The sequence below is a fragment of the Oryzias latipes genome, chromosome 7, assembly GCF_002234675.1.
Source record: "Oryzias latipes chromosome 7, ASM223467v1".
Classification (NCBI taxonomy): domain Eukaryota; kingdom Metazoa; phylum Chordata; class Actinopteri; order Beloniformes; family Adrianichthyidae; genus Oryzias; species Oryzias latipes.
This window is the reverse complement of record NC_019865.2, coordinates 31185975-31212932: the sequence shown is the minus strand read 5'-3', so window position 1 is coordinate 31212932 and position 26958 is coordinate 31185975. Positions and strand designations below refer to the sequence as shown.

At 47.9% G+C, this 26958-nt stretch overlaps 2 protein-coding genes across 3 annotated transcripts; one reads left to right on the top strand and one right to left on the bottom strand.

The window, feature by feature from the left end:
* Positions 1-550: 550 nt before the first annotated feature.
* Positions 551-8203, top strand: LOC101162031 (polyhomeotic-like protein 2). 2 transcript variants are annotated; one of them, XM_004086378.4, is made up of 7 exons: positions 551-760; positions 2161-2323; positions 3741-3819; positions 4074-4185; positions 4350-4479; positions 5293-5524; positions 6803-8203. In XM_004086378.4, the coding sequence occupies exons 2-7, from the start codon at positions 2186-2188 to the stop codon at positions 6955-6957; spliced, it is 846 nt and encodes a 281-aa protein (XP_004086426.1). In that variant the 5' UTR covers positions 551-760; positions 2161-2185; the 3' UTR covers positions 6958-8203. The 2 variants fall into 2 exon arrangements, with proteins under 2 accessions (XP_004086426.1, XP_011471290.1); XM_011472988.3 differs by lacking the exon at positions 551-760 and adding an exon at positions 792-868.
* Positions 8204-10158: 1955 nt separating this feature from the next.
* On the bottom strand, positions 10159-15697 carry kiaa2013 (KIAA2013 ortholog). Its single transcript, XM_011472989.3, has 3 exons — positions 14383-15697; positions 12619-13472; positions 10159-11432 (listed from the first exon to the last, which is right to left on the bottom strand). The coding sequence occupies exons 1-3, from the start codon at positions 15332-15334 to the stop codon at positions 11382-11384; spliced, it is 1857 nt and encodes a 618-aa protein (XP_011471291.2). The 5' UTR covers positions 15335-15697; the 3' UTR covers positions 10159-11381.
* Between the last annotated feature and the right edge of the window lie 11261 nt (positions 15698-26958).

Below are 26958 nucleotides of genomic sequence, written 5' to 3'. Positions count from 1 at the left end.
CCACACTGTTGATTTTGCCACTCCTAATACTGTAGCAATTTCTGGCATGTTCTTTCTGTTTGCTCTGCTTAATGATGGCTCCTTTCACCTGGATGGAGGAGCTCCTTTGGCCGCATGTTGTCTGTTCACAGCAAAATCTTCCAAATGCAAGCACAAGTCCTCTAATCAACTCCAAGCCTTTTATCCGCTTCACTCATAATGACATAACAAGGGAATTGCCCACACCTGCCCATGCAATAGCATGGAAGTCAATTGTCCAATTACTTACAAGCCCATGAAATGAAGGGATTGTGTTTAAAAAATGTTTTAGTTTTTCACATTTTTATGCAATCTTTTTGTTCAACCCATAGAATAAAAGCTGAAAGTCTGCACTTCAATGGCATCTGAGTTGTTTTATTTAAAATTCACTGTGGTAATGTACAGAAACTAAATGAGAAAGAATGTGTCTATGTCCAAATATTTATGGCCCTGACTGTAGCTCCATGGGACAAAACCATCATAGATGTTTTTGATGACATCAGCTTTTATTTTGAAGGTCCAGCCGGATGCAGTCTCCATCAGGACGCTTCACTTGATCACGTAGCTCTGACTGGCGGCGGGGTCCAACCCAAAGAGGCTGAGACCGAAGAGAGAACAGCAAAACACGGCGAAGCAATGAGTCGGTTGTTATCTGAAGAGGTTTTATTGTAACCGCGGCGCCCCGCTTCTCCTCGGCTTGCTCGGTGGCGCGCTGGCTCCTCGCCGTTCCGGCGGAGGGAGTGTAAGTAAACGAAAGCGTTGTTTGGTTGGAGCCGCTGAACAAAGGGCTTTTCTCCCCTCTTCATTGTTAGCGAGTGGAGCGCCGGGAACTCTTTTCGGGACGGTTCAAGTAAGCGAACCACTCCGAAGCTTTTCTCCTTCAGCCAGAATTCATTTCACACGGATTCGCTTAGCAAGACTGAACGGAAAATTCGATTTCCTAACTCTGCATAGGTTTAGTCTACTAGTTGTCTTTAGTCCTGCTGTAGCTGTGAGTTCACAGAAATCTGGGACCCAACTAAAGCCTCTAAATAAAAGGTCTAAAGTTCACTAAAAGGTACTTTTTAGGAGTCTACACAGAAAGTGTAAAGCTTAAAACCGCATTAAAAACTAGTTATAGTGACCAAAGTTTTCTCAACTCAGCAACAAGCTAACGGTTAAGTAGCAGTCACTGATGAAATGTTGCCAGATCTGATGAGTACGCCTGTTGAATCCCCCTTTTATTACGTATGGATTCTCTCCGCTGGGATTTACGCTGAAGGAGCTCCATGGCAGCCGCCGCGGTGCCTGGGGGGCCCACGCCAGCGCAGGGTGCTCCTTTGTGGGGTTCAGGGGACACGTCCATCCCGATGCCGTGGTGGTGCTGAGCTCTGGCACTAAAAAGACACGCTTTAATCCACTCAGCCCTAAAAGTTGGTTCTTTATGTCCGAAGTGACACAGTTCCACTTGGTGCAGCCCGTGGGTGCATCTTCAGCCCGTGGGGGCAGCTTCAGTTTGTGGGGGCAGCTTCAGTTTCAGCGTGTGGGGGCAGCTTCAGCGTGTGGGGGCAGCTTCAGTTTGTGGGAACAGCTTCAGCCCGTGGGGGCAGCTTCAGCGTGTGGGGGCAGCTTCAGCGTGTGGGGGCAGCTTCAGTTTGTGGGGGCAGCTTCAGCGTGTGGGGGCAGCTTCAGCGTGTGGGGGCAGCTTCAGCTTGTGGGGGCAGCTTCAGTTTGTGGGGGCAGCTTCAGTTTGTGGGGGCAGCTTCAGCGTGTGGGGGCAGCTTCAGCGTGTGGGGGCAGCTTCAGCGTGTGGGGGCAGCTTCAGCGTGTGGGGGCAGCTTCAGCGTGTGGGGGCAGCTTCAGCCCGTGGTGGCAGCTTCAGCGTGTGGGGGCAGCTTCAGCGTGTGAGGGCAGCTTCAGCCCGTGGGGGCAGCTTCAGCCCGTGGGGGCAGCTTCAGCCCGTGGGGGCAGCTTCAGCGTGTGGGGGCAGCTTCAGCCCGTGGGGGCAGCTTCAGCCCGTGGGGGCAGCTTCAGCCCGTGGGGGCAGCTTCAGCCCGTGGGGGCAGCTTCAGTTTATGGGCAGTGATTGCGTCCGTGCGTCAGTATCATCCCCGCCTCTGGTGAGCCCCCTCCATGAGTCTACCTGCTGCTGTGTGTTGACAGGTGAGGCGCAGCCGGCACTCCAGTCATGACCTCTGGGAATGGGAACACTCACAGCAGCCATCACAATGGAGACAGCAAACCGGTCCAGACCATAGACAAGTCCCACATCCTGACTCATCTGATAGAGGGCTTTGTGATCCAGGAAGGGGCTGAGCCTTTCCCTGTGAGTACTGATGCAAAGCACAACACTGTAACCGTCACTGCTACATAGACATGTCTATAAATTCTGCCCAAAGGAATTTGTCTTTTGGCAATGATTACAGTGGTGTGTGTCTTTTTTATTTTGTTAGTATTTTTGTTAGTTAACATTTCATTCAAACCAAAACAACCTCATAGTGTTTCAGAATCTTTGGTGTCACATAATCGAGAGCCTTAAGATTCAGTCCCAACTGCCCTTACAGGTGGATATGGGCCGTCTGTGGGTGAGAAATAGGCTAACCTGGACAGGGTACAGGTGGCCTGCACAAAAGATGAAAGTTATACATCACATGATCAACCAGTGTGGTGAAAATGTTCATGTACATTTGTCTACGTGTTTGCTGCAGGCGACGGGTCATAGTACAACAAGCAAGGGTGAAGTAGGCGAGACGTAGGCGCGTCGCACCAATCTGTCATTCTTTCAAAGCCCTCAAATCCTGCAGACTGCACCGCCCGCCAGTTTCCGCATTTGTGTGCAATCTGTAATTAGCCAGTACTCGCACCTTAATAACGACTAGTGTGTGGTGTAAGGACACCGTACAACAGCATGGCCTGTACATCATAAGTGCGTGTAACTTCCATTATCCTTACCAATTCTTCCAAATACACATACCACATGCACAACAATGGTACGTTCCATTCTTTAAGTTGTCCTTTAAGGGGGCTGCATGCTAGACACACCTGCACTCGCCTTAAGATGCAGCTGCTTTTCTCTAAGACCCTCCAAGGGCCCCAAAAGCCCACAGCACCCGTACCGGTCAACCCGTGTCCTGCCTTCTGCCACCTCTTATGAAGATTTGTATCACATAGTGCCAGTTCTTGCTCCTAGCAGCACAACTATTTTGTTAGCCTAAAAGATCCATCTGGAAAATAAAAAAAACACACATAGCGGGTGGGGTGGGGGTGGGGTGGGGGGATTAGTGACTGTTTCTCATCAAAGAAGACAGCAGCATGATGATGATGATGATAGAGCCAAACCACTGAGCTTCTTCAAAGCCTGCAGGTTGTCTTCTTCACGAATGTTCTTCATCACATCTCAGTAAACAGGATCAAAGTTTGTTCAGACTGGAAACCCGCAGGACGGACAGGATGAAAGCGAGAGACCTGTCCGTCCTGAGAACTGGCTGCTCTTTCAGTCTCATCTCAGCTTCTCATGATGGAAGCTGCAGTCTTCGGACTGTTAAGCATCTTGGCTAACAGACATTTCCTGAAGTTCACAGCCTGTCTAAGTGCCCCCCTCCTTCACCTGAAGTTTCTCTGCTGCTGTTTATCCGCAGGAAGGGAAACCGATGAAACTTCCGACTCTTGAACACATTCATGTCATCCTCAGACGTTCAGTTGAGGAGTGATCTTTATGCTGTCTACCATCTTCCTCTCTACAGGTAGAGCGCCCATCTTTCTCCATCGAGAGCCTGAGGAGGAGCACCGCTGACTCAAAGATGGATGGCCTCCTGTCCAAAGGTGAAGCTCCGCCCCTCCGGGGTCTATGGTGCAGATGTTTGCTTCGGTGGCTCAGGCAGATGCTGGAACCCAGAAACAGCCGTTGCTTTGAAGCTCTTGTTGTTTAAGGTTTACTTCCTAAACCACGGATGCTGTTTTTGAACAACAGCGCCCCTCATGGTGACGAGTGGAACAGCCATAGGTCATGATGTTTCCCTGGACTCCTGAAGACGTTCTTTCGATGGTGTTGACATTTGTCCTCTGCTGTCCATCAGAGACTAAGACCAAGCAGGAGCCCATGCTGACCTGTGAGCTGTGCGGCCAGGTGGACTTTGCCTACATCTTTAAGAGGTCCAAGAGGTTCTGTTCCACCGTGTGTGCTAAACGGTAAGAGCCACAGTGAGGCCATGGCCGGACACCAAACAAACAATCCGATTATATTGACGTATTAATCCTGGTCTGAGGCTCAGGTGCCTCTCTGTTACCCTCTCCTCTGTGTCTGTAAGGCAGAGGGTTTGAGTTTAACCAACGTCCCAAACATGTCTTTGCAGCTACAATGTGGGATGCACAAAGAGAATGGGTTTGTTTCCGAACCGCAAGTCCACTCTGGAGAACCTGAGGAAGCAGCAGCGGGTGCTGAACGGAAACTCCAGAAATGCCCAGACGGACTCCAAGAGGAAGGTGAGAGAGGAAGCCGATGTTTGTTTGGATTCATTTGTCCAAATGTTTTCACACTCACTGTATGTACGAGTGTGCTGTGCTTCTTATGTTCATCTGTTTGACTCCCTTTGGATTAAAACCGTTTAAAGTTCCAAACCGATCCTCTTCTCATCTGTTGTCAAAGTGGTCTTTTCATTCTGATGATGCCCTTTTAGCCAGAATCCCCAAACCCGTGTCGGTCTCTAGGACATAGTTTCTGCAGAGCAGCAGGAGTTCATCACAAATTCACCTCTGAGGACTGTTAGTCCAGCTAGCTTACAGCCCCCACAACCCCGAAACTAAAGTTAGCGTAGCAAAAAAAACAAAAACATCATCAATCATCAATATTGCAGCTGTTGAGCCGTACAGTTTAGATCCAGACTCCAGCTCAGACCAGGAAGACAAAGACGTTCGTGGATCTGAATGTCTGACAGTGGATGCATGTCAGTGGGGCAGGGAGACTTTGGCTCCACCCATTTCAGTTGCTGTGTCAGAAACCTGAGCTCTTTCAAAGTGGGGGTTTTCATCTGTTCCTGATCCGCCACAATTTGGATAAAGAAATACTCAGAAATGTAGTTTTAATCTTATTTTTCTGTATATTTTTCCTCCATCATGAGAAAAATGGTACTAGAACATGTCAAAAAACACCAAAAACAGGATTTTCATTGGAGTGGGTCAAGTCAGAACCAAACAGATCAAAGCTTTTGTAAATGTGGGAAGCTTTTCCGGGTTCCTCAGTTGAACGTCTTTCAAACGGTGAAGCTATTCTGAGTCCAGTTCTTTCGTTCTTGTCAGACGACTCCTCCTGTGCAGACGCCGGCAGCTCCCTCCACCGCTCCGTCAGTCCAGCCCTCTCAGGGAGAGTCCAGTCAGTGCTCGGACCTGTCCGGCTACAGGTCCCCTCTGTCCCCTCCGTCCCAGGGCGTCCCTGCAGTGCTGGGCTCTGAGCTTCCTCACACCTTCCTACCCAGCGACCCGGGCCAGTGGAACATGGAGGACGTCTACGAGTTCATCTCCTCCCTGCCAGGTGTGTGCTGCTGAAGCTGAGGGAAGATGATGAGGAAGTGGAACTGCAGACTCCGTTTGACCAAAAGCTTCAGTGTTCACAAGCGTTCCTTCTCTGAACCATGTCAGGTCAAAAGAGACGACCTTCACGGGGCAGAAAAAACTCTGATAGAGATGATCTAGATCAGGGGTCTGCAGTCTTTTTAAGGCTTGTTTCCACAGAGCGGTACAGTCTGTCTCACTGACAACAAGCCAGCAGGAGCCACAAAGGCTGACCCCCCCCTTTAGAAACAAGACACTGATGTGTATTTATCATTACAATTAGGATAAATGCACAATAGTTCTTTTTACACAAATAAACATCTTTTTCTGAAATAGAAAACAATAACATTTTGACAGTGGTTCACATGACTTCCTTTCAAAATAAAAGATCATGTCAATGCAGCGGCTATAGCAGTAGGTAGTCTGAAGGAGTGCGTTGTAAAGGATTTAAGAAATAAACTGGACATGGTTTTATTTATCGATGTTGGAGCATCTCAGCCAGAGATGTAGATTCAATCTAAGATTAAATTAGAGCTTATTCATTGACCCATATCATCTTTTTTTTTGACTTATGGTGCATTTAAAATCCTTAAATTTGATTCAATTATAGACGGTCCGCCTTAAATACCACCTTAAGAATGAATTTCAGTTGTACTTAATGACCTCAGATCTATTTTCTGTGGTACATAAAATGTTAAGCTTTGGCAAACTATGAAGCCAGATGGATTGCTGGAGCATTATGGGTAGTGTAGTCAGGTTCCTAAACTGTTTGTGAATGAGTCGAATACAGTTTGACGCGTCTGATTGTTTTGTCTTCAGACAGCCACAAAAGGGGGTCACACGTGGCTCCGGCGCCGCAGGCTGTAGACGCCTGAGCTGGAGGATCTGCAGAAACTGCTAGCAGACAGAAACGGGCTTTTGTTTCTGCTTCTGGACGAGGACACCAGACATCAGTCCTCACAGCACATTCAGAGTCTAAGCTTTAGCATATTCCATAACCTTTTTATGCATCTTTTATCAGGAAATCATAAAAAATAGTAGTTTCTGAGTGTTTGATTACAGTTTTGTGCATGTTTTTTGTGTCCTCACTGAGGGCCAATGAGTGAATTGCAGTTCTTTTTCACTGCAAACATTGTTTTTTTTAATACAGAGGTGTGCAGTGCCCTCCATCTCTGTAGCTGTAGAATAACAGAGTTCTGGAGGAGGAGGCGGAGTTTCAGTGACCTTAGCTGACGGTGCTGTGTCTCTGCGGCTGCAGGTTGTCTGGAGAGCGCAGAGGAGTTCCGCTCGCAGGAGATCGACGGCCAGGCGCTGCTGCTGCTGAAGGAGGACCACCTCATGGGAACCATGAACATCAAACTGGGCCCAGCGCTCAAAATCTTTGCTCAGATCAGCATGCTCAGAGACCCGTAGCCCGCCTCGCTGTGCACACACACACACACACACACCCATGCACAGACACACGCGTGCACAGAGGTGAGTTAATGGCAGCGCTGCTGTTGGCAGACAAACAGGAACACTCAGGTTCCCACAGTTCAAACCTCAGATCAGGCTACTGTTCCTTATCCGTTACGTTACGGACTTCAGGAAAGGTGACGTCATGCTGGAGAGAAAGTTGCTAGCTAGGCTGTGTTGAGAAGTGGAGTAGTTTTCCTAGAGGCTCGTTGTTGGGTAGCTTTCTGTCGTTCAGGAGCGCGATGCTTGGCGTTCAGCTCAGACTCAGCAGCTGCAGTGGGACATCGGTGTCAGCTGTGAGTTCTTCACCATCTGCTTCCATGCAAAGCCTGCAGTCATCCTGGATGCCAGCGCACATCCTCATGGTGGCTGCAAACCCACAGCTTTCGCTCTGAAAGGCTGATGGGAGCACGACCGACGGTTCCTCTGTGTGCATCATCCGCTGGAAGCCAGGAGAGGCACAGACACGGGGCGTAGACGGACGCGGCGGACCTCATGGCGCAGAACATCCAGAGCTGAAGATCAGGACAGGATGGCAGAACCACAACCAAGTCTGGGAGAGAACGCCAGAACAAAGCTCCTTTTGTTTGTGTGAACCAGTCACAACAGAAACAGGTTCTTCCTGGTTTCTCTGTGCAAAAGTGATGGTTGGAAAATCAAAGGTTTTTGGCATTTCTTCTTTAAACATCTGGAGGATTTAGTTTCCGGTTTTTACATCTTAGTTTCACAAACATCCTTTCTTCTGGTTGGGATGTAAAAACAGAACCAAACCCAACAGATTCAGTCATCTTTTCATGTATTGGAGCACATTGTCTTTTCTTAGATCTTTTTTCATTTCAAGTCTTTTTGACAGACGAGGTCATGAAGAAACTGTAACAAAAATACATTTGAAGATACAAATGAATGAATGAATCAACAGCACTGGTTCTGAACACCTTTTATTGGCTCAGGTCTTTCTGGATTCTGGTTTTGGTCTCTTTTTGTGTGGAGTTCTGGCTGAGCGACGCTGCTCTCCATGATCGGGTCTGGGCCCACAGGAAGGACAAAACACTGCAGCTTGAAAAAAAGTTGGTCTTGGAACCGTTACCAAAGTGTAGAACAACATCCAGCCTTACTGGCGTTGATGCTCTCTGGAAAAATCTGTGTATTTTGTTACTTTTTAACACTGAAAAATGCAAACTGTAAATAAAACCCTTAGATTATTGTCCTGGGTTGATGGGGGTGTTTCTGGGGTCCAAACGGTTTCCTCCTTCCTGCTCTGGTGCAGCTTCTGTCGTGGTCGCTGTGCTTGAGTTCCTGCAGAGCATTTGTGAATAAATGGAGCGCTATGGAAGGAAGGAAGCAAGGCCTCATCAGGCAGCCATGCAGCAGGAACGCTGGTCTGTGAAGAAGGGCCTTTACTTACTGAACGCTCAGAAATCTAGCGCCTTACTACCTCCAAAGCACTGATCAGTCACTTCCATTCATCCATGAACACACATTGTCGCACCGTAACCACCAGCAGCAATGTGGGGGTTCAGGGTGTTGCCCAAGGACGCTCGGTTCTGAACCAAACCTGCAGTCATCCAATCAGAGGTCGACCGCTCAGCCTCTGCACCACGGCTGCCCCAACGATCTTGTAAAGATGAGATTTTCCTACAGCAGCCTAGCGTGACCTTCCAGCTCTGGTCTTAACGCACAGCACTGAAGAACAGACGTCACGGGAGAATCCAGATGACGTGTGACGTGAGCTGGAATCTCCTCAGAGTCCTGCCCAAGGACACTTCAACGCATGGGCTGACGAGGCAGGAGCTGAACCAGAGGTCAACTGCTTGACCTTTGTGCCATGGCTGTCCGAGAAGACACCACACAGAAGAAAAGAATGAAATAATTGATGACAGCAACCAACAAAAGAAAAACAAGCTGCATGTGGCTGGAAAGAGCTTGTGGTCAAAGAGAGGATCCTGGAACAGTTCCTCTGTTCTCCTCACTTTACCAGGACACGTCCTTAGATACAGTTATTTTTGCAGGTCCTGTTTGGTCTGCTGTCACTGGCTTTCAGATTCATGCCACGTTCAATCAGAACACACACACACACACACCGTTCAATCAGAACACGTGTGCACACACACACACACCGTTCAATCAGAACACACACACACCGTTCAATCAGAACACGTGTGCACACACACACACACCGTTCAATCAGAACACACACACATCGTTCAATCAGAACACGTGTGCACACACACACACACCGTTCAATCAGAACACACACACACCGTTCAATCAGAACACGTGTGCACACACACACACACCGTTCAATCAGAACACACACACATCGTTCAATCAGAACACGTGTGCACACACACACACACCGTTCAATCAGAACACACACACACCGTTCAATCAGAACACGTGTGCACACACACACACACCGTTCAATCAGAACACACACACCGTTCAATCAGAACACCCAGCAGAGCTTCCGTCTCTGTCCCAACATCTTCTAAAACAGTCTAAATTCAAGTAGATCAATCATCTTTTGATCTAGTATCAAAGCATTCCCAGTGATTTTTTTTTATCAAGATTGGACTGTTTTTTGCCAAATCTAAAAACCCGTCACTTTCTAGGACATAGTTTCTGCAGAGCAGCAAGAGTTTATCACAAATTCAGCTCTGCGTTGAGGTGAATTGTCTCGCATGAACTTGAGACCCTCACACCCCCAACCTAACATTAGCGGTGCTACAAAAATGACGAAAAATATCAGATCTATCCATCCGTCCAGTTTAGATCCAGATTCCAGCTCAGATGAGGAAAACAAAGATGTTCATGGATCTATGTGTCTGACAGTGGATGATCAGACTGGAGCAGAGCAGGGAGACTTTGGCCTGACGATTATATATTTTATGAACAATCTGATTCGCAATGATTTGAAAACAAAAAATACTCAGAAATGCAGTTTTCGTCTGAATTCTCTTTATACATCAGTAAAATTCCACAGGTACATTTTAAAAACTCCAGAATCACAATTTTCATTGGAGTGGGCCTGTAACCCTTGTGCTATCCTAGGCACTTTAACGCTGGGTCATCTAGACCCACTAGACAGTGCTCTGAACCTTTTTTCTTCAATGATTTGTGATCTTCACTGGTGTCCAAGGATTACATGAAATCTTTCCACCTTTGTCATGGTAGGGAGAACACGTCAATGTAAGGGTGGGTCATCTAAGATAGCACAAGGGTTAAGCCCCACAATAAGAAGAAAAGAACAAAGTTTCACATTTCAGTGACTTATTTCCCCAAAGACAAACCTTCCATTTGCTTCATTCGGACAGAAAACATTCCCAGCTATAAATTATTTCTTCATTAAGGCACGCTTACTAGTCTGAAGGTTCTGCAGATCCATCATCCAGAACAGAGGAACCACATTCAAAACCTGTCAATGTTCAAGAGTTCTAGCCCAGTTCTTTATTTCAGAGCTGAAGTTAACGGTCCGGATAACCTGAGGTCATCCTGCTTAGACCAGATCCAGGGAAAAAAAGGAGTCGGCATAATAAAACCTCTCATCCCAGCAGCTTCCTGCAGTCTGGATCTCCTCCAGCACCTCGTCTCACAGCCGGTCTGGATTCCAACGTCTGTCCAAAGCAGTAAGAAAGGAGATCCAGGTTGACAATGTTCTGCTGGAGTTCTGACCCGCGGTTAGCAGGAAAACCAGCTGAGCAGCTCTTCACGCAGTCAGCAGCAAGAACGCCGCTTTGAAGGCGAGAACTTCAAATCCACCTTTCCACAGGTGTGAGAGAACCTGAAGCACACCTGAATCCATCAGGTGACCCGTTTTCATGCTAGATCCCAGAGTTCCTTCTGCAGGTTCAGGTTCTGCTGTTGCCCCCCCCCACTGTGCTGGTCTGGATGTTGCCCCCACCACCACGATGGTCGGGATTTTGCCCCCACCACCATGATGGTTTGGATGTTGCCCCCACCACCGTGACCGTTGCAACGGTCTGCAATGTTCAAGAACTCTGGCCCGGTTCTTTGCAGACTGACGGTCACTCCCACTTCTAAGGAGCAGTTTAAAGCCACGTTTTTGGGTCCTGGGATGACCCAGACCCTCCACAGGACGGAGTGGCCACTGCTGGTGAATAGATCGATGCCTGTGGACCGTGGGAGGAAGCAGGAGAACATGCAAACACACTGAACCCCGTCCGTCAGGATTCAAACCCGGAGTTCTAACCATGACGACGTGAACTACAGCCGTGTTTGTGTTTTGGAGCAAACGGAAGAATCTTCAAGACTCTCCCAGAACATGCGTGTCAGAACCTGCATGCTTCAATGTAGACGTGTGTGTGTGTGTGGGTGTGTGTGTGTGTGTGTTCAGCTTTATTATGAACCGACTGAAGCTACGTTCATGCAGCATCCAGGCCGTCACAGCTGTCGTCCTGATGCTTTCTGGAGTCCTGGTGAAGTCAGAGAGAAAAATTAGAAGGGATGATGGGAAAGTGGAACCCCCCCCCCCAGGAGAAAGAGAAGCAAGCTGAGGAGGAAAGACGTGCTGCAGAAACCTTAAAGGAGGAGCAGAAACGAGCCAAACCCACTGATTTCTTGGTCATTTAATTGAGTGATTCAATATAAAACATCATCAAAAGGCAGGAAGGAGAAGTAACAGCAGACAGAAACTCCGCCCAATGAGAGCATAGTCCAGAAAAGCCTGCAGCTGCTGGGCTGCTGTGTGTTTGAACTGCTGTAAACAAGCTGAAAGATGCACTTCTGTGTTAGAACTCAGCTCCACCAGGAGGAGAAATGCAGGTAAGACAAACTACAGCCATGACGGGTCACCCACACCCCAGCGTAGGGGACATTCCCACCACAGCCGTCCTGTTTCACCTCCTGGCTAAGATCTGCTCTGGAGCTGCACCTCCTGCAGAAGCCTCCTCTCTCAGTGGGCGTCGGCTTAAATGCTCCAGGTGGGGAAATCCTTCATCGTTTCAGTTTAAAATGTGAAGACGTGCTGTTGTATTTTCAACATAAATGCCAGTTTCTTAGGATTTTAAATGGCTAATTTGACATCTTTTGCAAATCTAGATTTTGTAGATTGGGGGGGGGGGTGCCCTTGGCTGTAGTGCCCCCTGCTGGCCACGATGCTGCACACGCACCTCTAACCTGACAGGCCCTCCACACAGAGGTGAGGCAGACGTTTAGGAGACGCACCTGCGAGCAGACGCTGCAGAGAGTTTTTAAATCACAAATTAAAACCACCGGCAGAGGAGCAAAAGGAAAACAATCCAGATTGTGCTCGTTTATCTTGCACTGCGATCAACGGTGCTGCACATTCCTGGGTGGACCTGAAGTGCACTCAGACCAGAGGTGTGCCAACTGCCAACTGTAGCGTTAAGGTGTCTGTGGGAGCGGCGGCTGCCGTTCTGTGCTGCCTGCAGAATTCAAACTATTCATCAAATGAATCGTGTTTAGTGAGACGTAAAGCCAGGAGTGAGCACGGCTGCTGCCGCCCACCTCCAGACTTGAGGGAAAATGAGAAGTTCACTCAGAAAGTCAAACCAGAGAACCGCACCCCCAAAAAAATGTTTGCACCGCAAGCCAGGAAGGAGCAGGGCAGCCTGCAGTCTGCGGTGGCGTCGTTTATACCTTGCTCCTAAAGAGCGGCTTGGCGCCGGGCCCACAGTATTCATTGTATATGAGCTTGAAGAGGAAGAGGTGGAAGAGCGTGATCAGGGAGGCCACACTGAACCAGAAGAGGAAGGGCAGGCCTGGGTATCTGTTCGCCATGTGCTCTTCGTGGGCCAGGATGGCCTTGAGGTGCAGCGTGTGGCGCAGGTCCTGCAAGTGGCGCAGGTCCGTGGAGATGTAGAGCAGCGGCGTGATGGGCTGGGTCACCATGACCGGGAAGGTGTGGCCTTTGACCTCGGACGTGAGCTCCACCGGCTCGTTGAGGCAGCCGGCCTCGCAGGCGTACAGCTTCACCGGCTGCTCCTGCTGCTTCACCGACACGTGCAGGAAAGGTTTCCCCTCCACGTCCAGCAGCACCGCCAGGTTTATCAGGTCCCGGTTGTAGTGGATTCCTCTCAGAGCGTAGCTGTTGTGCAGGACGTCCGGGTCGGCCTGGAACTGCAGGTGGTTCTCGGTGAACTGAAGGCCGCCGAAGCTGAGCACCATTCCCTGCATGACGCCGTGAGCGCCGGCCGCCACCAGGACCTTGCAGCCCCTCTTCTGCAGGGTCAGAGTCCACAAGGTAACGAGCTGCAGGATCTGAGCGGTGCTGCTCACCCGGGCAGGCCACAGGTTCTCTGCGTGCATAGTGGCGTGGCCGCTGAAGCAGTGGTCCGCGTAGTTCAGACTGGACTCGAGGCGGGCGTGCTCGTCTTTGTTCAGCTGCTGGTCGAGCAGGGGGGCCCAGGAGGAGCACAGGATGTAGTACAGGGTGGTGTTGACGGTGTGGCTGGATGGAGTGTGAGAATCCGTGATCTTCCTCATTTCAACACCTGAAGCAAGGAGACACAAGGTGTGGGAAACGTTAAAAAACTCACTCAAGTGGACGTTTTTTTACATAAGTGTTCAAAAGAGAAACTCTTAAAGCTAAAGGAGACATGAGCAGAGTGACAGAAGAGATCTGCTTTGATCCCTGAAAACTCCGCTTCAAAGTTCAGGAAAAGCTCCGGAAGGACAGACAGGTTTTTTTTAAAGTCCACTCCGATCATCTTTAATCGTTTGTCAAAGTGTTCCCAGTGGTCTTTTAATTATGATGATGCCGTTTGAGCCAAACTAAGAATCAGAGTCGTTTTCTAGGACGCAGTTTCTGCAGAGCAGCAGTTCATCAGAAATTCACCTCTGAGTTGTGGGCGGGACGTCTCTGCTCATTTCCCATCATCCCTTTGTGTCAGCTCTCCCAATTTGAATAAAGAAATGCAGTTTTTAGCAAGAAGTGTTTTAATTCATTTTAATTCCCATTCAATTCCTTTCATAATTTCTGGTGATCTGATTCATAGTCCATATTAGTTCATTTTGAAAAGATCCAATTCACAAAGGTTCAGCCCACTGTTGTTTTTCCACATCCAAAGAATCCAAAGGGAACATTCTAGACACTGGATGGTCACATGACTTTATTCAAAGTCTGTCCACACATTGGACTGGAATGATGGACTGATCCGTGTTCATGACATCACATGTGTGTTTTCTGCTGTGACGGGTCGTTTTTACCTTACAGTAACACACATCTACTGCATGTCTCAATCCAAATGGTTTTTTTCAATTTTAATTATAATGATGTCCTCCATCGTCATACGTTACTGAAGACTGGACACGGACTCACCATGAACGCCTTCTGCCGTCCTGGGGGGCTCTTTAATGCTTTCAGCTCAGGGTTGGGAATAGTTGATGCATGAACCTGCTTACCTGAAATGAAGAGGTCTGCCCAGGCCTGCTGGTGATCCAGGACCAGGTCCTCCATGGAGCCTCTCAGCAGATCCCCCAGTTCCTGCTTGGCTCCATCTCTGAGGGCACTGAAGGTCTGTTCCAGCTTGGAGGACTCGATGGGCTCGGAGGTCCACACCACTGACAGGATGTTGTCCTTGTGCTCAGATTTAGCAGGGACCTGGATCCTGCTGCTCAGCCTTTTGGTCACCACCACCACCAGCACCATGCGGTTGTTCTCCACGGGAACCCTGCCGGAGGACAGCAGCACCTCCCGGTCCTCCTGCTTCTCCGTGCTGGTGGAGAACTTGGAGCCCAGGGAGGAGCTGGGCGTGGACACGTCGAAAGACGCCGCGGTGTCCGTCGGGTTCTTGATGTGGACTCGCTGCAGGAACACGTTGGGTCTGCTGCGGTGAACGACGAACTCCTCCCTGATGGAGAGGCAGTCCCGGGCGGACTCGGCGGCGGCGGGGGACGCGCAGCGGACGGACAGCACGGAGCCCTTCCGGAACCACAGCATGCTGGCGCGCGCCTCCGCGCGCTTCCCATCCAATTGAATGCCCACTCTGGGGGAGTAGTCGGTCTGGTGCACGGGGGCAGAGCCTGGCTGGGAGGAGGACGCCACCCACAGCTTGTTAGAGTCGATGTCGACCAGCATGTGTCCGTTCCCCGAAACGAAAGGCGCATCCAGCCGGTCCTGGGGGGAGCTGTACACCCCCTCCCCCCGCTCCACAATCGACTGCCACCGGTGTATTTCAGCCAGGAGGCACAGGCCGGCCGCCCCCCCGGGCATCCCGGAGCCGCGGAACAGAGCCCAATCCGCTCCCAGGTACCAGTAGAAGATGAGGAGGAGCAGCAGCCCCACCAGCAGCCTCCTCGCCCAGCTGCTCGACAGCAAGCCCGGCAGCCCCTTCAACCTCTGCTGGAGCCACATCTTCCGGAGGAACGACACTGACCCCGATCCACGCCGCTCTCCCCTAATGGCCCCCAGGGTGCTCGAAGCCTGCCCTCGGACTTACATGGGAGTTTGGACGGGACCGAACCCGGCCCGAGACTTCTTCAACTAGGGTGCCTAGCTGGCTAGCTAGCTAACGCTGTGAATAAACTCCCCACAAACGTCGCATGTTGCTTCTCCGCGTGCGTTCACTGTGCTCCGAACTCCGTACAGGGATCAGACCTAAGGTTCTGGCGTTTTGTTCGGAAAAAACAACTGACTGGACTCTGATCTGTCAGTACTGCCGTCAAGCGTAGTGGGGTACAAAATCCGGAAATGTTGCAAAACGGAAGCGCCTGCGACTCCTCCTTCATATAAGAGTTTGTACGGAAGCCGAGAGAGCGCAAACAATGAGTTTCGCTAGAAGAGACATCACGTGATTCCTCATGGGAGTTGAGTATCGCCATCTTGGTGAGGGCAAGTCACTGCTGCTGTCAATGAGTTATACCAATGAGTTATATATATATAACTCATTGGCTGCAGTGCATGCATGTGTACACATTTTTTGCAAAATGCCACTTCATTGTGCGGGTTTTGTTGTGTCCAGATGAAAAACAAAAAGGAACGTTCCGCTGGTGAAAAACGACAGACAGTACTTGCTCTTTTTAGCTTCTTTTATTCAACCCCAACCGTTTGCTCCAACACATTTTTTTTTTTTATTTATAGAACACAATACAAAACAATACCAGAACATTTACATAAAAATTACAAAATATGGCGAATAAAAAAGAGAATACTATAATTGGAAAGGAAGCAAAAAGAAGAAAAAATTCTTATCAGTATGCAAACATAAACCTATTTATATTCATAATCATAGAGAAATCAGGGAAAAGTATAACATAAGAGAACAACAATTTCAGAGTTGGATAGTGTTACAAAATGCAGGGGGATACAAAATATAAATAAACTGTCTTAGACATCAGGAATATCACTCAGGGTGTCATAAATTGTTATGGCTTTAGGTGAGTCGATTAACTTTATGGATTTTAAGTATAAATTGACCTCATTATTAAAGAAGTTAAAGCTGGGGTGGCATTTCTGTAACCTATTTTTGTGTATAAAAAACTTGGCTAAGCATAACACAGTATTGATACATACATTATTGTGTATTGACAGGCCAAAGATTATGACTTCTTTGGAAAAGACGTCCATGATGAATGGAAATTTATGTCTTAACCATTTGTAAACATCCAACCAGAACACTTGTACAACATCACACAGGAAAAATGTGTGGTCGATGTCTTCAACAGCAGTTTGGCAGAAGGAACAGCTGTTGTCATCAATGTTGAAATGTAATCTAAGTAGTTCTTTGGAAGGATAAATATCATTCATAATTTTGAAGTGTGTTTCTTTAACTTTTGGGGGAATAGGAAGTTTCATGAAATCGGTTCTTAATTTAAGAACAACATTTCGTTCAAATTTCTGCAGTATATTATTTTTGTTCTGTCGACCAGGAAAAAACCTTTCAATGAACCAATTTCTGATAAATGAGTTATTACATTTTCTGTCCATAAGAGGGCAACCTTCAATTGACAATGTGGCTAACTGTGGTTTTATCCTTACATGTGTCATTGTGTTCCTTGTTAGAAATACAAATTCTCGAGAATTGCGTACTTTTAATAATTCTAAAATAGGAGGATTAAAGTTATGTCTTAAACAAAATTGCTCATAATCTAATAAATTTCCCTCCGTATCCATCAGATCAGACACCAACGAGACACCTCTGTCAAACCATTCAGCAAAAAACAAAGATTTGTTTCTGTGGAGGATGTATCTGTTGTTCCAAATGATATTTGAGTGTGGTGAGAAATTATGCACATACAATATTTTCCAGTATAGCAGAATTTGTTTGTGGAACTCTGATAATGCTATAGGGAGCTTATTAATGTCAAAATCACTAATAAGCACCAACTTTAACCCGCCTAATTTGTTAAATAAATAATTTGGGACACAGAACCAGAAGGATTGGTTGTGTTTGATCCACGATTTCAACCAGTTTATTTTCAGGGTTCCGTTAAGACAGTCAAAATCAAAAACTTTGAGACCCCCATCCTTAAATTCTTTGACCATATAGTTTTTTTTCATGTAATGAGGCTTGTTTCTCCAAATAAAGTTAAACGTCATTTGGTTGATGGATTTGATCATTTTGTTTGTGTGGCATTATGGTTTCCCCGGTGAATGCCGCCAGCAGAAATCTAAAACCAAAAGCGCAGGACTCTCCGACACAGGAAACCGAGACTGTGCTTTTAAAGAAAAAGACAACCTTTATTTGAAATTGTTAAAATTCCTATTCTAAAAGATACCCAAAAGAGTCACTAAACCAGCCCACAAGTCAGCTGCACCCAGCTGTGCGCTCTGTTGCAGTGCACCCGGCTCAATGCCACACCCCTTGCATCCAGTGGCCGTAGCCGACGCCAGTCCTAGGTGGTGGGACACTGGGCCTGGTTGTGCCTGGGGCGATGGAAGGCCAGAAGGGGGGACTCGCTCCAATAGCTGTTAATCCTGCTGTGTCACACCGCTCGCCAGTGCGTGGATGGACAGCAGTCACTGACACTCTGTATGGAGCGCACACACACACACGATCCCCAAAAATGCCGGCCGTGGCACCGCTCTTGGACCACAGTGCACCAGGTTGGGCAGAGCAGGGATGAAACAAACAATGGAAACCAAAACAGCGGCACCTACAAAATAAGTGTAAATTAACACAAATAACCAAGTATAACATAAACACACACACACACATACCTGCTCCCGCAGCTCAAGAGGACTCTGCACAGGAGTTGCATGAGCGGCCAAACACTGCCTGCGATCTACACAGTGATAACAATAAGAATGGTGCGGCAGCAACTTGGAGGTGAACAAAGCACAAACCTACCCGGCTATGGTTAGGGCCCTACACACAGCCAAAGGCTGCTGCACCTTCCACCTGGAAGCAGCAGGTCTCTGCCTGAAGCTCTACTGACAGGCTTTTATCAGCCCTCTGCTAATGATGCAGCTGGTGTGCCAGATGATCTCAATCAAGTGGCCCTCTGCCTGCCACACCAACCCCCCCGTTTTGTATCGGCGCCCCGACGATTACGACCAAGGCCGAAATAAAGCTGACACGTTGGCGTTTTGCTTCATATCCCCAGCATTCCGCCCACCTGCAGCTCTTGGAAAACGGTGGATGTTAGAGTGGTACCCTGCTGTAGACCGAGTCGTCCTCCGTACCACCTGCTGAACACCATCTGCACCAGAGGGACATGGGGAAACCGCCTCCACCCGGGACGGACCTGCCTGTGATTTGGTGGCACCTTCTCGGCTAACTGACGGCCCGTTGCCAAATCCAACAGGTCTGCCAGGATCCTCAAGCTGCAAAAACAAGTCCTCATCTGCCGAGTCATCAGGGTCAACAAGCACTTGAGGGGGGGGTGGAGACCTAGGCAAAAAAATTTGCCTCTGAGCCCCCAAAAATGCTTTCAAGAGAGTACGGTGAACTCTCTTGATCTTTGAAGGATCATGCTGTGGGGCGATAGTATACACCACTTGCCCAGCACCCGGAGTTTTCAAGACCTTGCAAATGGTGGAGCTCCAAAGATCTTGGATTTTCCTACGACCACGTACACTGTAATCACGTAGGAGAACTAACTGACCCTCGTCCAGAGGAGCCTCCTGAACATGCTTGTCATGGTTCCGCTTCCTACGAGCAGCTGCTTCAGCCAACCGGTCTTTGGCCACATCAAATGCCACACGCAGGCGCGCTTGATGTTCTTCCACCCACTCATGGATGGTCCCGTTGACAGGTTCCTTAACCTGTCCCAACATAAAGTCAATGGGGAGCCTGGGTTGCTGACCAAACATCAAAAAGAATGGAGACTCACCAGTTGTTTGATGCGGCGTGGTATTATAACAGAATGTCACCTGTGGCAGACAGGAGTGCCAATCTCTCTTGCGTGTTACCGGCAAGGCTCTAAGGAGATTGTGCAACGTTCTGTTAAACCGCTCACATTGCCCATTACCGGCAGGGTGATACGGGGTGGTCCTCGACTTCTCGATGCCATAGAGCCCACGGAGTTGCTGAATCAGCTGGCTCTCAAAGCTGCGCCCCTGATCAGAATGAAGCCGTGCTGGAACACCAAACTTTGAGAACCACTCTGCGACAAGAACCTTGGCAACTGTGGCTGCTCGCTGGTCTCTGGTAGGGATGGCAACCGTGTACTTGCTGAAGACATCAGTTAAAACCAGCACATTCTCAACTCCGGTCCGTGAAGGCTCCAGGATGGTAAAGTCCATGGCCACCAACTCATTCGGCCTAGATGCTATAAGGTGTCCCAAGGGAGCAGAATGTGAACGGCTGTTATCCTTGGCCAACTGACACCTCTCACAGGCCTGACACCAATGAGCTACATCTTTTGACATACCTGGCCAGTAGCACCGAGCTCTTAATAATGCTAATGTCCGTTCAATGCCCTGGTGACCATGATGCTGGTGAACCTGTTCCAAAACCTCCGGGATCAATATTTCTGGCAGCAACAACTGGAAAACCTCCTGCCCACTATCTGGCATGAGAACCCTGCGGTAGACCAAACCATCAACCTCTGCAAGATTTTTCCATTGCCGCAGCAGGGTAAGGGCCACCTTAGACAGACCCTCACGCTCTGAGTAGTTGGGATACCGTTTGTCTCGCCAGAAAGGGAGAACGCTTGCCAACACGGGATCGGAAACCTGCAGGTCCTGAACCTCTGCAGTAGTCCGCTGTGGGAACACAGGCATCAACTGTTCCATCTCACAGTGGGCAAGTACTGGCTGTACCTGAACCTGCTGTAGGTCTCTAGGTAGTGAAGAACCAGGCGCCATGTTGCCAACCTCTGCTGAGCTATGATTGGGATGCCGTGACAGGGCGTCCGCATTCCGGTTGACTCTACCAGAGCGATACTTTATCTCATAATCGAACGCCGCCAACTGTGCCACCCAACGCTGCTCCATCGCTCCCAGCTTTGCTGTAGACAAATAACTCAGCGGGTTGTTATCGGTGAATACCACGCAATGATGTCCCAATAGGTATTCACGGAACTTCTCTGTCATGGCCCATTTAAGAGCCAAGAACTCCAGCTTCATAGAGCTGTAGTTTTGCATGTTACGCTCTGTAGCTTTTAGTCCCCTACTGGCATAGGCAATGGGCCGCACACTGCCACCCTGCTCCTGGGACAAAACTGCACCAAGGCCATTATGACTGGCATCCACTTCCAAAATAAAGGGTAGTGTGAAATCAGCATAGGCCAAGACTGGCGCTGATGTCAATTTCTGCTTCAGAGCATCAAAATTCTGCTGGCACTCAGTGGTCCAATGACCCTGCAGGCTAGATGCTTTGCGCCTTCTGGATTTGGTTCCATCCAGTTCGCCCACAAGCCGATGTAATGGCGCTGCCAACCGGGCAAACCCCTCTACGAACCGGCGGTAGTAGCTGGCAAACCCCAGAAATGTTCTTAGCTCTGAGACTGTACTGGGAGGTTGCCAACCAGCAACAGCCTCAATCTTATGGGGATCAGTTGAAACACCCTGATCAGAGATGACATGTCCCAAATACCGGACTTCCTGCTGGAAAAAGGCACACTTTGGAAGCTTCACCCGGAGCTTCTCCTGCTGCAACCGGCCCAACACCAACCGTTCCAGATGTTCATCTATGGTTGATGAAAAGACCACAATGTCATCTAGATACAGCAAAACAGACTGGCACTGCTGGTCTCCGAAAATTCTCTGCATCAACCGCTGGAAAGTGCCTGGGGCATTACAGAGACCGAATGGCATCCGGTTCCACTCAAACAACCCAAACGGTGTACAGAAGGCCGTCTTAGCCCGGTCACCTTCCGTCACCGGGACCTGATTGTACCCGCTGGCTAGATCTAATGTAGTGAACCACCGAGCCCCAGATAATGCATCCAGTGATTCATCAATGGGAGGGAGAGGAAAAGCATCCCTTCGGGTCTTACTGTTAAGTTGGCGGTAATCCACACACATCCTCAAGCTGCCATCCTTTTTGCGGGCCAGGACAATAGGCGAAGCATAAGGACTGTTGCTCTCCCGGATCACCCCGGATGCTAGCAGCTGATTGATATGGTCTTTAACCGCCTCGTACTCAGATGGTGGGATCCGCCGGTGCCTTTGCCTAACAGGGGCATCATCCAACAAGGGGATTTCATGAGTCATGAGGGTGGTGCAACCAAGGTCACCCTCATGTGCGGCAAAGACGTTGGCATATTTCTGGAGGAGGGCCCGAGCTTTCCCTCGATCCTCCGCAGGTAGCGTCTCCAACGGCAGTGCATCGATCTGCTCCAAGATGACATCAGAGGCAGCCTGAATGTTAACTGTAGCCGCTGGCCTGGGCACCTCAGTAATCCCTGCTGGCAGGCTCACAATACTAACGTCGCACAACAGACCCACAATTGTACGGGGGTTGAGCCAAACATCAACAGTGCCAACATTCAAGAGTGGTACATACGCTGTACTTCGCCTCACCTGAACCAAGGCGGATGATGCAATCAAACCTGCAGGCAGTCCCTGGCCGACAGGCTGAAATAGAACAGTTTTATGACTAAACTGGTCGGGGCACGTTACAGCGACCAGTTTCATGTGCCCCCCTGGAATAAAACATGCATGAGATCCACGGACCTTGGCACGCCCTGACACCACAGTTGAGGCTGTTTCAGTGGCAGAATGGCATAACTGAAGTGCCTGCTGAAGGGGTGCTGGGGCCTGAGACACTGGGTCCACGTGGAACCAGGCCGATCCATGCTCCCCAAACAGCTCTGCGCGGCACTTGCGGAGAATGTTCATCCCCACAATCCCTGGTGCCAAGTTAGTTGCACCAGGGGCGTCTTTAATGACAAGTACCCCACAACCGGGTATCACCTTCCCACAGAGCTCAACGCTCAACTCAAGGTAGCCAATATATGGAATGGCTAAACCGTTAGCAGCTTTAAGCTGCAACCAGTGGCACATTTGAAGGCTTTTGTGGCCCCACGGCTCAAAGTGCTTACGAAAAAAGCTTTCTGTCAGTGTTGACACCATTGACCCCGTGTCCAACAAACATGGGACTTGGACTCCACTCATTCCTACAACAACATGAGGACAAGTGGCGATTAGGTTAGATGGAGCTTCATCAAAAACGGTATGTGAGCCAGAGTCAACCCCACCTGGCCTTTGGCTCGGCAGTCCAGGGGGTGCTAGTTTCCCGGCATGCCTGGCTTTTTGGACTGCCACGGAAGGGGTCGGGGTGCGCGGGCTCCATCACACTCACGTGCATAATGCCCAGGTTGCCGGCAGCGTCTACAAATTACAGGCTGGGGAGAAGGACCACTCTGAGTCTGTGGTTGATTATGTAACTGAGCAATCGTTTCCGAAAGCTTGTTGATTTGCTCCTGCTGATGCTGCAGGAGCTCCCTCAAATCCTTCATCTCCAAATTCTGGGGAGGCTCTGGGGACTCTTTAACGTGCCCCCGCACAGAATATTGAAACCCCAGTGAAGGAAGAGCCTGATGCTGTTGCCCTGCAGGCAGACCTTCACGCTCCCACCTAAGTGCTTCTGCTCTCACGTCGAGTAAGATGGCATCTGGCTTGTGGCGAATAAATTGTTTTAAATGTCGCCTCAAGGCACCATCCGTGACATGCTCGGTAAACTGAGCTCGGAGAAGCGCTTTAGCATCCACCACTCCAGGAGGGGCACTTTGTTGCACTCTGTCCATTAAACTAAGAAGAGCCAAAGAAAACTGTTGGAGAGACTCATCCTCACGCTGCTTCCGGGAAAAAAAGGCTTCCTGTGCTACCACGTATGACTCGTTACAGCCATACAATTCTGTGAGCACAGCAATAATTTGAGGGGTCGGAACGCTCTTGGCTCGACCGATATTTAACTTCGTCTCGCGCCTCGCCCTCCAGGTGATCATACAGAAAAAAGGCCTGGTCAGCTACCGCTAAATGACAGGCTCTTATGCATGCTTGGACCTCCTCCAGCCACTCTTCCAACACCATTCCAGACCTACCACTAAACATAGGGCATTTCCGGTCTCGTGGGACCAAAACAAGCCTCTCCGTTAAAGGACCAGGCCCCCCTTGCCCAGAAGCTGTCGCGGAACTAGGACCGGGATCCTGCCGTTTGCGGAGGTCCTCATTGTCAGCACGAAGCTGAGCCACCAGCTTTCGCAACTCCTGCATTTCACCCTCCATGGCTGCAAGAACACAGGTGCCGCTGTTTTGAAAAAGAGAAAAAAAACAAGTTCACACAAAACTGAATACACGTCTCAGTCTCCTGTTAAATTCGGAGATCCTGCTCACAGCGCCAAGATTTGTGGCATTATAGTTTCCCCGGTGAATGCCGCCAGCAGAAATCTAAAACCAAAAGCGCAGGACTCTCCGACACAGGAAACCGAGACTGTGCTTTTAAAGAAAAAGACAACCTTTATTTGAAATTGTTAAAATTCCTATTCTAAAAGATACCCTAAAGAGTCACTAAACCAGCCCACAAGTCAGCTGCACCCAGCTGTGCGCTCTGTTGCAGTGCACCCGGCTCAATGCCACACCCCTTGCATCCAGTGGCCGTAGCCGACGCCAGTCCTAGGTGGTGGGACACTGGGCCTGGTGGTGCCTGGGGCGATGGAAGGCCAGAAGGGGGGACTCGCTCCAATAGCTGTTAATCCTGCTGTGTCACACCGCTCGCCAGTGCGTGGATGGACAGCAGTCACTGACACTCTGTATGGAGCGCACACACACACACGATCCCCAAAAATGCCGGCCGTGGCACCGCTCTTGGACCACAGTGCACCAGGTTGGGCAGAGCAGGGATGAAACAAACAATGGAAACCAAAACAGCGGCACCTACAAAATAAGTGTAAATTAACACAAATAACCAAGTATAACATAACACACACACACACACATACCTGCTCCCGCAGCTCAAGAGGACTCCGCACAGGAGTTGCATGAGCGGCCAAACACTGCCTGCGATCTACACAGTGATAACAATAAGAATGGTGCGGCAGCAACTTGGAGGTGAACAAAGCACAAACCTACCCGGCTATGGTTAGGGCCCTACACACAGCCAAAGGCTGCTGCACCTTCCACCTGGAAGCAGCAGGTCTCTGCCTGAAGCTCTACTGACAGGCTTTTATCAGCCCTCTGCTAATGAAGCAGCTGGTGTGCCAGATGATCTCAATCAAGTGGCCCTCTGCCTGCCACATTTGGGATGTTTGCTCCAACACATACTACCAGTCTCCAGAACGGACTTTTTCACACTCACAAGCCCCCTCTAGTGGATAGGAGGGGCATTGCTGATGAGTTTTGCAACAATGGTTAAGGCACCACAGCTTTCAACTGACAAAATCAGAGAAATGAGTCCACGACGGAGGAAGGCATAACATTTCACAGGTAAGTACAATAATACAACTGGGTTCTGGCATTTAAATTTAGAAAGATCTGATGTACAATATAGCAGTGACTTTACTGTATTTGGGAAGAAAGCTTGATTTTCATAGCGTTCCCAGTCAGGTATGATTTTTCCGTCCCAGAAGGAAATACATTGAATATTACAGGACCAATAATACAGACTAAAGACTGCGGTGAAGTTAGTTTTACGTTAGATATTCGACAGACATTCAGCGCGCATCTCCACTGAGGACTCTTAGGGACCGTCAACAATTCACGACTGCATGAGCTGGAGAAGATTGTAACTTGCAAAAATAAATAAATTATCATTAAAAAATGTTCATTTTCTGTCTTCTGTCTTTATAAAATTGTTTTCTTATTTTTGCATTTTGTGTCTTTGTAATCAAAGATGTGAAATATTTTATATGAATTAATATATTATAATTCCATATTTTGCATATGAAAGTTGGTCATTTTTTCAATAGCTCCCTAACCGTATAATCCAAAAATATGAAACCCATGCCGAATTGTAGTACAGACATCCCAACATCAGACACAACTCTTTGTTTTGTAATCAAAGATATAACATATTTTATATGAATTTTTATATCAAAATTCAAGAGGTTTGCCAAAGAAAATTGTTTTTTTTTTCAATAGCTCCCAAACCTCCTGACCCAAAAATATGAAACCTATGCCGAATTGTTGTACAGACATCCCAACATCAGACACAACTTTTTGTTTTGTAATCATAGATATAACATATTTTATATGAATTTTTATATAAACATTCCATAGTTTGCATATGAAAGTTGGACATTTTTTTCAATTGCTCCCAAACCGTACAATCCAAAAATATGAAACCCATGCCGAATTGTAGTACAGACATCCCAACATCAGACACAACTCTTTGTTTTGTAATCAAAGATGTTATGTCAGTACTACAATTCGGGATAGGTTTCATATTTTTGGGTCAGGTGGTTTGGGAGCTATTGAAAAAAATGACCAACTTTCGTATACAAACTATGGACTGTCCATATAAAAATTCATATAAAATATATCACATCTTTGATTACTAAACAAAGAGTTGTGTCTGATGTTGGGATGTCTGTACAACAATTCGGCATAGGTTTCATATTTTTGGGTCAGGTGGTTTGGGAGCTATTGAAAAAATTACCAACTTTCATATGCAAATCTATGGAATTTCCATATAATAATTCATATAAAAAACATAATATCTTTGATTTAAAATAAAAGAGGTGTGTCTGATGTTGGGATGTCTGTACAACAATTCGGCATAGGTTTCATATTTTTGGGTCAGGAGGTTTGGGAGCTATTGAAAAAAAAAAACAATTTTCTTTGGCAAACCTATTGAATTTTGATATAAAAATTCATATAAAATATGTTATATCTTTGATTACAAAACAAAGAGTTGTGTCTGATGTTGGGATGTCTGTACTACAATTCGGCATGGGTTTCATATTTTTGGATTATACGGTTAGGGAGCTATTGAAAAAATGACCAACTTTCATATGCAAAATATGGAATTATAATATATTAATTCATATAAAATATTTCACATCTTTGATTACAAAGACACAAAATGCAAAAATAAGAAAACAATTTTATAAAGACAGAAGACAGAAAATGAACATTTTTTAATGATAATTTATTTATTTTTGCAAGTTACAATCTTCTCCAGCTCATGCAGTCGTGAATTGTTGACGGTCCCTAAGAGTCCTCAGTGGAGATGCGCGCTGAATGTCTGTCGAATATCCAACGTAAAACTAACTTCACCGCAGTAGACTAAAGCTGGGTAGTCCTACTCCTCCCAAGAATTTTGGTCGTTGCAAAAAAACTTTTTTAATTCTGGGTGTTTTTTGTTCCAAATAAATGATGAGATAAGAGAATCCATTTTTTTAAAACGTGTTATGAATTATGATAGGGATGGATTGGAAAATAAATAAATATTTTGGTAATACAATCATTCTAACTATATTTACATGACCAGCTAATGAAATGGGTAGATTACTTAGAAGCTTAAATTGTTTTTCTGCTTGATAGAGATTCCAAAAATTTTGTTTAAAAAGTCCAGATATATCTTTTGTTACGTTAATTCCAAGGTATCTGTAATAGTTTGAAACATCAAAAGGAAAATATGTCAGTATATT